The 12696-nt window shown below is 51.2% G+C and overlaps 1 protein-coding gene across 1 annotated transcript; it reads left to right on the forward strand.

The window, feature by feature from the left end:
* The first annotated feature begins 2263 nt into the window (after positions 1–2263).
* On the forward strand, positions 2264–4892 carry FOXG1 (forkhead box G1). The gene has a single exon (XM_037396246.1). It carries the CDS (start codon positions 2492–2494, stop codon positions 3872–3874), a length of 1383 nt encoding a protein of 460 aa, XP_037252143.1. The 5' UTR covers positions 2264–2491; the 3' UTR covers positions 3875–4892.
* The last annotated feature ends 7804 nt before the right edge of the window (positions 4893–12696 follow it).

Genomic DNA, 12696 nt, shown 5'->3' on the forward strand with positions numbered 1-12696 from the left:
ACTTTTCCTCGAGAATTCCCATACATTGACTTCAGTGTTGAGCAATGAAATAATTAGAAATTGACATGATTTTTTTTAACCCGCATTTCTTAAAAAAAGAAAAAAAAAAAGAAAAAAGAAAAAAGCGTGGTTGATCATTGACTTTTATCTGGGTTTTTTTTTTTTCAGTAGCAACCTGTTATGAAATTGGATAAATAAATACAATTGTGGTAAGGTCATTCGAGGTTAATCCAATGCACAGAGTTCATGCCATTCCCAATTGCAATTGTTTATTACCAGTCCACTGTAATTGTCCTCGTTATTTACTCTCTCTCACACAGTCGCTCTCCCTCCCTCACACACACACACATCACATACACAAACATATATATAAAACGCACGTCTACACACAACCACGTTTGCCGCGCTGAGCTCTAACCGGAATTTCCCCGGGATAAATTGTTTTAGCCGGGGTTGAGCCGCACGTGTTATTTCTACGGAACATCTTTTCCTACAGCACAAACGTAAACTTTAGGTAGCTTAACGCGGCGCTGTACGTTGCCTTTGCCTACAGCTTTCCTCTGAATGTGATCAGCAGGCTCTCTCTCCGTTACATGTCCCCTTGTACTTCCCGAGTAAGGAAGCTGCGCGATTTATTTCGCTTTGTTTCAGGGCTGATCCTCCCCCCCCCCCCCCCACGCTCACACTAAGACACGATGCGATGTGAACGATTAAGACCCAGTTCCTTAGTCCCGGGAAACTGTACCCCCGAGCCCGTGCCCCTGCCTCCCTGTGTATATGAGGGACGCCAGTCAGACGGCGGCGGCTCCAGACCCTTCCATCTGCCCCGGGAGCGGCCGCACCGCTGCCCCCCGCCCTCTCCCCTGCCCCCGCAAGGCTAAACCCCGCGGAACCGAAACCCCGTGGCCAGGCGCCGCGGGCCGGGCCGGGCCGGCGGGGGAGGGCGGCAAAAAATCGCCATATATATATTTAATGGGTTATTAATATAATTTATTTCGGTTTTTTACACCTGACACGCGGCCTGCGCGTTTCTGGCCGAAACCACCCGGCAGCGCAGAGGAGGAGAAGGAAGGAGCCCGACGGCCCGCGCCTTGCTCCGGCGGCCGCGCAGGGGCGGCGGCGGGCGAGCGGGAGCTGCGCGGGGCAGGGGCGAGAGCGGCGGGCAGGGAAGCGTGGACGGACGGCCTGGCGCTGGGCCCGGCCGCCGGAGGCGCGGAGCGAGCGGAGAAGAGGAGGGAGGAGGGGTTCGGTCGCTTCCGTCCGTGCCTTCCAACTCACATTCCGCAGCGCGGCAGGCACGGGCGCAGCGGGCCGGAACGGGCCGTCTTCCCCGGCAGGCCGCGGGCAGCGCGGCCTCCCCCCGCCCGGCCCCGGGCCGCTACCGGGCCCCTGGCGGCGGAGGCCCGCCCCGCCGCCTGCGTCCCCTCCAGCTGGTTATTTTTTTCTCGCTCTCTTGGTAAAACAATAAACAGAAATAACCGCACCGGGGCCTAGAAAAAATAAACTCGCCGAGTGACTTCGGCGAGATCCGCAAAGTAGTACCTCCGCCGCCGGTGCGCCGCGGCCTCCTCACCCACCCGGCCTCCCACCCCGCCTCCTCCGCCGCCAGAGGAGGGGGCAAAGAGGGACGGGGCAACTTTCGTCCACCGGAGAAGCTACAAAGTAGGAAAACCGGCCAGGCCCGCCGCCGTGGGACGGACGCCGTTTGTTTGGCGTGAGGGGATTTGTGCTCGGAGCGGCGCTCGGGGGGCCAGGGGTGTGGGGGGGGGCGCGCAAACCGCCGCGGTGATGCGCCCCTGCGCCAGTATCCCTGCGCCTCGGGAGCCGCGGCGGCGGCGCGGGGCGGGGCGACGACGGGCGGGCGCGGAGAGGGGCGGGGCGGCGGGCCGCCATTGGCCGGCGGGCGGGCAGACGCGCGGGCACGCCGGCGTCGCTGATTGGGCGGCCGGTGGGAAAGGTTAAACCAAAAAATTTTTTACAGCCCCGGTGCGTGTCTGCAGCTCTGAAATTAATTGCGGCCAGGGCGGTCTGTATAGCCCGTCTCCGCTCGCTCCTCGCCGACCCGCGGCTGCGGCTGCTCCTTCCTCCCCCCTGCTCTGCCTTGCCGGGGGAACCAGGCACCATGAAGTAGTTGTTTTTTTTTTTTTTTTGTTGGGTTTTTTTTTTTGTGTGTGTTTGTGTGTTGGTTTTTTTTTTGTTGTTGTTGTTGGGTTTTCAGAGGGTTTTTTTCCCCTTTTTTCTCTTTTTTTTTTTTTTCCTCCGCTCTGACTCGGTTTGATTTTATCTGATTGGTGATTATTATTACTATTATTTTTTTCCCTCCCCGGCGGTTCCTGTCCTTGCTACATGACTTGCCAGCGCTTGAGACTGCGGTCCAACTGCGCTGCCGCCGCCGCCGGTGGTGCCGCCGCCTCGGCCGCCGCCGCCTCCGCCGCCGCCCCGCGCGCTGCTCCCTCGGCCGCTGCAACTTTCCCCCTCAGACTAGTGTGTGATGTTGGACATGGGAGATAGGAAGGAAGTGAAAATGCTGCCGAAATCCTCCTTTAGCATAAACAGCCTGGTGCCCGAAGCCGTCCAGAGCGACAACAACCACAGCAGCCACAGCCACCACAACAGCCACCACCCCCACCACCATCACCACCACCACCACCACCACCACCACCCGCCGCCGCAGCAGCCCCAGCGAGCGGCCGCGGCCGAGGAGGAGGACGAGGAGAAGGGCCAGCTCCTCCTGCCGCCCCCCGCCGCCGCCGCCGCCTCCGGCGCCCTGGAGGTGGCCAAGGCGGACATGCTGGCGGGCAAAGGCGACGCGGGCGCGGCGGCGGCGGCGGCGGCGGAGCTGGAGGAGAAGGAGAAGGCGGCGGAGGAGAAGAAGGGGGCGGTGGAGGGGGCCAAGGACGGGGAGAGCGGGAAGGAGGGGGAGAAGAAGAACGGCAAGTACGAGAAGCCGCCGTTCAGCTACAACGCGCTCATCATGATGGCCATCCGGCAGAGCCCCGAGAAGCGCCTCACGCTCAACGGCATCTACGAGTTCATCATGAAGAACTTCCCCTACTACCGGGAGAACAAGCAGGGCTGGCAGAACTCCATCCGCCACAACCTCTCGCTCAATAAGTGCTTCGTCAAGGTGCCCCGCCACTACGACGACCCGGGCAAAGGGAACTACTGGATGCTGGACCCCTCCAGCGACGACGTCTTCATCGGGGGTACCACCGGCAAGCTCCGCCGGCGCTCCACCACCTCGCGGGCCAAGCTGGCCTTCAAGCGGGGCGCCCGGCTCACCTCCACCGGACTGACATTCATGGATAGGGCAGGATCCTTGTACTGGCCTATGTCCCCCTTCCTCTCCCTGCACCACCCCCGGGCCAGCAGCACTTTGAGTTACAATGGGACCACGTCCGCCTACCCCAGCCACCCCATGCCCTACAGCTCAGTGTTGACTCAAAACTCCTTGGGAAACAACCACTCCTTTTCCACGTCTAATGGGTTAAGTGTTGATAGACTAGTCAATGGAGAGATACCTTATGCCACTCATCACCTCACAGCAGCAGCTCTGGCCGCCTCAGTGCCGTGTGGCTTGTCAGTTCCCTGCTCCGGCACCTATTCCCTAAACCCCTGCTCTGTAAACCTCCTAGCAGGACAGACGAGTTACTTTTTTCCCCATGTTCCTCACCCTTCAATGACTTCTCAAAGCAGCACTTCAATGACGGCCAGGGCAGCCGCCTCCTCCACGTCGCCACAGGCGCCCTCCACTCTCCCCTGTGAGTCCTTAAGACCTTCTTTGCCAAGTTTTACAACGGGACTTTCCGGAGGACTTTCTGATTATTTCACACATCAAAATCAGGGGTCTTCTTCAAACCCTTTAATACATTAACATCCATGGGATCAGACTGTAAGTGAACATTTTACACACATTTGCATTGTAAATGATAATTAAAAGGAGAAAAAAAAAAAGCAAAACAAAAAAGTCCAGGTATTTTTTATTAAGTCCCCCATTTTCTGTACGTTTGTTCAGTCTTTAGGGTTGTTTATTATTCCACTAAGGTGAGGAGTGTCAGCAAGGTGCAATGTGGGGAGATTACATTGTAGACTATGAAGTTTGGAAGACAAAATTATAGTAGAATGTGTATCTAAATAGTGACTGCTTTTGCGATTTTTTTATTCAAATATGAGAAGTCTATCACTAAAAGCCGCCAGATTCTCCATGTTTGCAGTATTATAAGTTATCATGGATATGTCGGTGGGTGCAGACCTTGGGAAAAAAAAAAAAGAAAAAGCAAAAACAAAACCAAACCAACACTAAATTTACGAAAAATAGAAAAAACTTTAAACGTAATTTGTATTTAAGCAGAATTAATACTGAAAGACGCCCAAGAACTACATTTTGGCCATTTACTATTTTATCCTTTTCTTTACCGAACTGCTTTTTTGGGTTCTTTTTTTTTTTTTTGTTTTTTTTTTTTTGTTTGTTTGTTCGTTTGTTTACTTTTAGACCAAAGATTGGGTTTTAGAAAATGCACTCAGTGTATGGAGTAATTTAAAAAACAGCAACATTATTTCAGTTTGCAGCACTGCCCGTTCAAATGAATCAGAAGGGGACAAAATTAATGATTGCCTTCAGTTTGTGTTGTGTATATTTTGATGTATGTGGTCACTAACAGGTCACCTTTATTTTTTTTCTAAATGTAGTAAAATGTTAATACCTATTGTACTTATAGGTAAACCTTGCAAATATGTAACCTGTGTTGCGCAGATGCCGCATAAATTTGAGTGATTGTTAATGTCGTCTTAAAATTTCTTGATTGTGATACTGTGGTCATATGCCCGTGTTTGTCACTTACAAAAATGTTTACTATGAACACACAGAAATAAAAAAATAGGCTAAATTCATATATACTTGATAGTTTTTTTGTCTCTTTTATTAACTAAAATTAATATGCCAGAGGCTGTAAAGTTACAGGGAGATCAGGGCGCTGCTTATTACAGCAGCCCACCATCTTTCACAGGCTCCTCTCACACCCCCCCCCTCACCCCCCACCCCGCTCCCCCCTCTGATCGTATTGCCTTTAACAGCAGTATTTTCAAACGTAAAGGATCAGGGCATTTAATTGAGCACCACGGCCACTATTGTGATGTCTGTTTTGGGGCAGAACTCTTATCAGGTCTGCTTAAAAATTGTTAGTACGAGGTAGGGGGTCTTGCTAAAAATGCTGCCTTACGCTGACCGTGCTTAAAATTGCGTACGTGTATGTATATACATATATATATATATATACATACGTATAAAATGGGAGTATATATGCACACATTAGGGAAAAAACAAGGTGCGTTGTTACATAGATACGTGTTGTTCTTGCAAGCTCTGATACGCAGTCAAGGAATTCTTCTTCTGAAAGAAATTAAATTCGGCTTGGTGATAACTGGAGATACATGAACTATGAGTGCATATGTGTGTGGATATGCACACACACGTTACCTTTCATATAATCATTTGATCAAATTTAGCAAACTGTGGTACCCATGTGTATATAATACAATTCTCGTAAAAGACCACCGGTCCGGAAGTATCTATAGCTCTATGCGTTTATATACTTCTAATGCTGCAAACACTTTGGCTTGATGTGTTGTGAAAGTGGCGATCGCTGCTCGGCCGGAGCCTCGCCGTGCCCCCCTCGCCCCCCGGGCGGGGAAGGAGCCGCGCAGCGCGAGGTGAAGTCGCAGCGCATCGCGCTGAGGCGGAGGGCTGCGGGGTCACGTGACGGCCGGGCTCGCATACCGATGTGTAAACGTGTGGGGTTTCTGTGGTGTTTTTTGGGTTTTTTGTTTTGGTTTTTTTTTTGGTGGGGGTGGGGAGAGCTCAAAAAACCCAAACCCAAAACCCCCAAACCTGTGTGGATGCACTTACGTTTAAAGTTTTGCGCTGGAGCTGTGCTCCGCTCCCTGCCTGGTGCTGGTGGTGCTCGCTGGAGCCCACTAACCCACGCCAGCCTCCGTGAGCACGCTCCCGGAGAATCCATCCATGAGTTTTAAGGGAGCAACGTTACGACTAATTTTAAGAAGCATTTAATCCTAAAAAGAATTGGTTTCTTGATGAGTTTAGGGAAGCCTGTAAAAGCCGCGACTCTTGAAAATAATTAGAAAACTTGTGCAAAAGGTTTAGGAACTAATTGGATCCCGCGGTGAGTCCGCAGAGGACAAGTTGTTCATTTGTTACGTTTGTGTCGCCTGAACCGGGCTCTGCAGCAGCGCAATAAGCTGGCAGCTGCTCACAATAGGCCCGATGAAAAATAATCTCTAGGTCGGAGATGTTATCGCACACACTTTAAAGAGCTGATCTTAGAAAGACAGAAAAGAGGAGGAAAAAGAAAATGAGGGGGAAAATGCCGGGGGGGGGTGGTGAATAAGGAAGCAATAGAAAATCTGAATTCTGGTAAAGAGAATATTTGTCATGCTGAAAGAATGAGGGGAGGGAGGGGAAATCTTCCGAAAATAAGTAATAAATAAACAGATGCAAGCAGATCTGCAGGGAAGAGAGAGGAGTGAAAGGTTACGGATGAGAGATGGGACACCCAGCTCTGCACTGTGTGGGGGAGAAGGAGAGAAATCTCTGATATTCTTGGCTTTCACTCTCACTTCTGCAATTCAAAATTAATCATCACTATGAGAAAAAGGTTGCTTTGTTTGGGGGTGAAAAGATGATACCACCACTTGGAAGCGCCTACCCTCCCCCATATTCTTCACTCTGTAGGCATTAAAAGAAGTGATCGCAAAAGACCTAGAAACCAAAACTCTTTTGCAACAAACTTATCGGAAATAATAAAATGAAATAGGTGTGATTTAAACTCTTGAAGCCTCGAGACCCCACTCTGTATACTTGTGCCTAAGCAAATTAAAAGAATGGCATCTGCTGCAGCTGAGAAAGGAAATGATTTATTATTTACCACTTGCAATTGGTTGTATACTGTAGGAAATCCAATAGCACATACTTAAAGTATTAGTTAGTACCCAATGTAAAAATATCCGCTGACAGTGGACTAAAAGGAGGAAAAAGACAAGTCAGGTTGGAGGAAAGCACAATCTCACCATGTCAGAGTTTGGGGTTGGCTAATAAGCATTAATTAGATAAGCGTGATGCATAATAATTCCTGAAAGGGCTAGCCCTGATGTATGTCTCTCCAAACTTCGCTTAGGCAAGCACTGGCTCTCAGTGCTCTCCTTTAGGTTCAGTGTAGCAAAGTGCTGCCTAAGCAGTTCAGGTGCCACAGACTTTTCCCTCTTTCTCTTAGGGCTGGGGGAAGGGGTGGGTTTTGAGCTGGTAAATTATTCACGTTTCCATACACATATTACCAGCAATGGGACTGTCTTTGTACAGCAAATAAAACAAACCAAAAAACAACCCCCCACCCCCCACCCCACCCCCGCTAAAGTAGTCACGGATTGTAGCAGGACTGCCAAGGCCCCAAATATGCTTTCACCTTCGCCTGCTCCCCAGCCAGAGAAGCCCTTTTGTTCGCTGAAGATGTCTTTTAGAATAATCTTTGCACAGGCTCCTTCAGTACTGAATGTGAGGTGGTGGATTTTGTTGTTTTTTCCTTGGGTTTTTTTTTTATTTATTATTTTTTTTCTTTTTTAGGCAGGCAATAGTTCTGTTATCTGATACTTGTTTCCATGGTGGTTTATATATCAAATCCTCAAGCTAAGCTTTTAGGATTTTTTTGTTTTGTTTTGTTTAATATGCACATTTCTAGAACGTTGCCGTGTCTTAGCATCGTTTCTTTAGCGTTTCCTAATTTAGAGTGTTTATGGGGGACGGGTGGTCTTTATGGAATTAAGGAGCTATTGTTATATTCCTAGTTGATGTTTGAGGTGATTAACTTTGCTGCATAGATGGTAGGAGAAGAAATCTGCTCATCAAGAAACCTCCAATTACGATTTTAAGATTGCCTTCGCAAACGTGTTTGAGGGATAATAAACTGTAACTGGAAGCCACAATGCGATACTTGGCTAACCAATTTTTTACATATTTTAAATATTCTTCTTTTGTTCCAGTAAAATAGCGTCCATTATGTGGAATGTATTCTTACGAAAAGGTTTAAAAGAAAGTGAACAATAATATATTTTGTCTTAAATGGCATAAAACTACTGTTTGAGGGAGTGATAATTTTTTTAATCCGGTACTTGAAAAAAATAGTTTAATCGGGAGGTCATTTTGCTCTTTCCAACTTCTCCGGATGATTATTAAGATTTATGTCAGAAATCATGATTCAGGTACACACCCCCTCACCACTTGTGTTAATACGAGGTCTCAATCACCACGTCTTCACTATTCACTCAAGCAAAACTCCCACTGAACTCCGGTTACGTTCTGACTGAACCACAGCAGTTTTGTTTAGGCAATAACGTTGAGCAAGACTCACTGTTTTATTAGTGAACTATATTATTTAATTGTTCGTATTTTTCCCTTAGGACAGGGAAAAAAAAGGTCTGACTGTAGCTAGTCACTGCTAGGTACTTAATTGTATAATCGCGAATAATACACCTGCCCAAGAAAGAATCTGCTCATACATATCACACACCTACAAATCCAACGAATGTCAATAAATATGTATACATACCTATAGACACACACACAACCCTACAGAGGTGTGTATCCATGCACTAGTGCCTGTAGTAGCTTCTCCACAGTTTTGTGCACTGTAATGCTCGTTCTGAATACAGACAGACACACACACACACACACCCCCGCCCCGTGGTGAAGGTGCCTGGGTAAATGGGTCAAAAAGTGGTGGAGAACTGGATTAGAAAGGGGTGAAGGTGAAGATCATTAGAGGTTTTAGGGCTGGCTGTGGCTGTTTTGCTGGGTTTGTGTGACTGTGCCCAGAGGGCGGAGTTCCTGCACATTCCTACCTCACCGGAGAACCTGCCCTCAACTCTACTGCAGCTACTCCAGAGAGATGGGACCCTCCAGAAGAAACCTGCCCAGCAATCCCAGCAAGCCTTCCCGCCAGAAGGGTAGGTGCACTTCAAGAAAACCTTCCCTACCTCTTCTCCCAACAGGCAGATCCATGTGATACGAATGAACAGAGATGACAGACTCCTGTCTAAACGTACTGTTTCCCCGTGCCCCCTGATAAGCAGATCGCCCGTGCAACCGAAGCACAGTTTCAAAACACCAGTTACACCAAAACTGCGTGTGCCTAATGTTAGGATTTTTCTTTTTCCTCTCTCTCTTTTTTTTTTTTTTTTTTTTTTTTTTTGGTCTCTTCCTCAAAGTGTTTCCTCCCCCGGCCTCTCCCCTCCCCCTCGGGTTCTTTCGTTGCAATCGGTAAGTTGGAAGTTTCTTCGCCGGTTTAGCAGTTCTCATGGTTTAGCTGTAGAATTTTTTTAGCTCGTTTTGTTATCGTGCTCTTTGTTTGCTTGTTTGCCACTAACGCCAGAGAAAGTCACACTGGTGCAATGTTGTGTTTGCCTTTTTTAAGGTGCCAGGAGAAACTGCCTCTACCTGCAAGCAAGGCGCACGACGGCACTTGGGTATGGGAGTCCTCCGGCGGCATTGGGTGAGTGCAGATTTTACTCCTCTCTTACACTCAGGAATCAAGTAGCTACACTCGCGATTTGTGTGCGTCGGTACTAGGATGGGAGGGAGCGCGGTTCCCGCAGAGCCCTGAGCGTGCCCTGCCTTTTTGGTCACGGCTGAGCTTTAGAAATATGGGGGCTAGGCAAAATTCCCCGCCACCACTCATTCCGGGATGAAATGTGCTCCTTGTTCCATCTCTGCTGTGTGAAAGACGATTTTAGTATGGCGAGTATAGGCGGATTCCGTAATTAATTATTTCTAAAAAATCTGAGCCTGACGTTTGAGAAAAAGCTACGGGCTTTTCGCACCTTTCGGGGGTTGTGTAAAGAGTGCTAATATCCCTAAATTCCCAGGGAAGCGACTAAACGACGAAAATTCTAGGGGAGCAAGGAGAGAGACCTTGTAACAAGCCGTACGTCTAGAACTGAGCTGGGTTTTGCTCCGGGTGCTCCAGCGCAGCAAATACGCCCTTCAAACCGCCGACCCGATCACGGGCAACGTTCACGTCCACGGGAGAGGGCCGGGAGCTCCCTTTGTCTTCCCGCTCCCCAAATTCAGTGCCCGCGTTCTGGGGAGATGGAGACTTACGTGCCGCGAGCTGAAATCTCGGGCTAGGGGCTGGCAGCCTGAGCCCCTGGTGCGCTCAGCTGGGGCTGCCGGGCGGGGGCGGGCGGGGGCGTGGGCAGGACCCCGGCGGGGGCCCTCTGTGGACCGACCTGGTTCTGGTTCTGCTGTCCCGACGTGGCAGACGGAAAGAGCAACGGCTCGCGTCCCACCTGGTGGGTAACTATAACCCCCTTGCTCCTGCCATTTGCCACCTCATGAGAATAATTAATTTTCTGATATACAGCAAAAGAAGTTTTCCGCTGTGCCGCGAGTGGCGGCAGCGCAGCGCAGGGGCAGCGGTGCCGAGCGGCGGGCTCAGTCTCGCCGTGGGAAACGGCACCGGCGCAGGGGGGCAGCGTGCGCTCGCCCACGCCGCCGCTCGCTTGTGGCGGAGCCGCCGGCGCTGCCTGCCCGGCTCAGCCCTGCCCGGGGACGCCCCGCGGGTCACGGGTGGCGCCCCGCACGCCCCGCTCTGGGAGAGCCGCCCCCGCGCTCCTCCGCCACGGCGCGGGGACGGCCGCTGCCAGGCACGCGCGGCCCCACGCCCCGCGCGGAGCCGACCCCGCGCTCGGACACGCGTGTCCGCGGGCCGAGGGGGGGCCGAGCCGGGCCGGGCCCGGCGGCGGCGGCGGCGGCGCTGCGCGTCCCGCGGGCTGGGGGCGCTCTTGCCCCGCGGGAGAGCCGCCCTCTGCCGCCGCGGGGAGAGGCCGCGCCGGCCCGGCCGCCCACCGCAGCGCAGCTGCGTGCGCGGGGCCCCTTGCGCGCCCCGGCTGCCCCCTCCGGCCGGTAAAACTGCGAGTTGCAGGCGACAGGCATTTGTGCTGGGACGGCCTGGGCCCGTGCCTCCTGCCCCCGCTTCGGGAAGGAGGGAAAATTTCAGGTGTCCGCCGCGCCGGCTGAGGTAGCCACCAAGGGACACACGCCGCCGCAGGGAAATGCGCTGAAAGTCCTCCTGCGAGCTGGTCCAGGATGCTGCCATCCAGGAACAGTATCGCACTCCCCACCCCCCTCCACCAGGGCAAAATTAACCGGCGGAAACTTGAAAAGCAAACCCAAAGGAAATAAAACAAACCGCCGAAATAAATAATCAAAGCAAGTAACCAGTAACTTCACCCCCCACCCCCTTCTTAATATCGTGTAACAGAATAGAACATCAGGCTAGTGAATTAGACTTAAAGAGAGGGAATTTGCTGTTCTCTATCGGGGAAATGAATGCAAAGTCCGTTTCAAAGAATTATCTCTAGGGAGTCCTCCAAGTGTATTTGGGGTTATCCGTGATTCGACAGGAAAGACTAAACGAGAGGCAGTCTGAGAAAAGCCTGCCATTGTCACCCTACCCTAAGGTGAGTAAAGCATCCCTGTAAAGTTAGCCGCAAAGAGCTGCTTAACCTAAGACCGAGAGGTGAAAACTCTCCTCGCCCAGAGCCGCCTGGCCAGGGAGCCTGTATTTCGAGCCACAAAGGCGGCACGGAGCCCGGGCTTTCTTGGGGTGGCGGGGTGGCGTTGGCTTGGTGGTTTGGTTGTTTTTTTCCCTCCACCACGAAGACGAATTCAGAGCGCTTTAGAACTGATTTCGCAAGGGCATGTTTTACAGGGAGGTGGGAAGACGTCAAAAGCGGCCTCCCCCTCCGGGATGCTCCTGGCCCGCGGCGGCGGGAGTCGGCACCGGGGCCGGCGGCGCGTACGGCAGCTCGGCCGTGACGGTGGTGGAGGGACCGGGGCTGCAGCGGCCGGGCTGCAGGAGCGCCTCGCCCAGCGCCTCTTGGACTTGGAGGCCCTCCGAGTTATCTCTGCGCCCAGCGCTGGTCGTTAGCGGAAGGAAAAGATCTCGCAGCCCCCTCTCCGCCCCACCACTCCCTTCACCTGGTTTCCACCCAGAAATTATCTGATCGCGAGTATTTAATATCAGGTAGTCTGTGAAATTAATCAGGCCCAAGAGCAGGCTAAAAAATCTGGATGAAGTCTGGCTGTAGAGTAAAAAAAAAAAAAAAAAAAAAAGGAAGGAATTATTCCGCAGCCTTGGAAGACAGTTTTAAAAAACAGAAAGAACAACAAAAAAAGAGTTGCATTCTCATAAAAATAAGCAAAACCTCCTTGTGAAGCACTGCATGTCCCAAAGGGCTGCAATACTTTCGAGAACTGAACACAGGTAATATTCACCCGGTTACCAGACTGTTCTTTCGAAGCAAAAATCTCGGTGAGGCTATACTAGACCTTGCGTTCCCCCCCTTTTTATGCTCCTTGCACACCCAAACGCGCTCGCATCCCCACATCAGTGTATTTCCAAATGGGGATGACGGCTCCGACAAAGACTTTTCACTGGAGCCCGAACGAAACAAAGCTGGGACAGATTATTAAGCGGTCTTTGTAGGGATACGGTTAAGCGCATCACATAATCACTTGTATATTTATCATGCCATGGCTCACAGGTAACTTTAAAACACGCTACCGATAAGTAAATCTCCTCTTAGGTTTCCATACTGCACTTCTGACGGGGAGTGCATCTGGAGGAG

The sequence above is a fragment of the Falco rusticolus genome, chromosome 7 (assembly GCF_015220075.1).
Source record: "Falco rusticolus isolate bFalRus1 chromosome 7, bFalRus1.pri, whole genome shotgun sequence".
In the NCBI taxonomy this organism is placed as follows: Eukaryota; Metazoa; Chordata; class Aves; order Falconiformes; family Falconidae; genus Falco; species Falco rusticolus.

Coding starts and splice junctions, on each gene's coding strand:
- FOXG1 (XM_037396246.1), top strand. CDS start 2,492: ATGTTGGACATGGGAGATAGGAAGGAAGTGAAAATGCTGCCGAAATCC.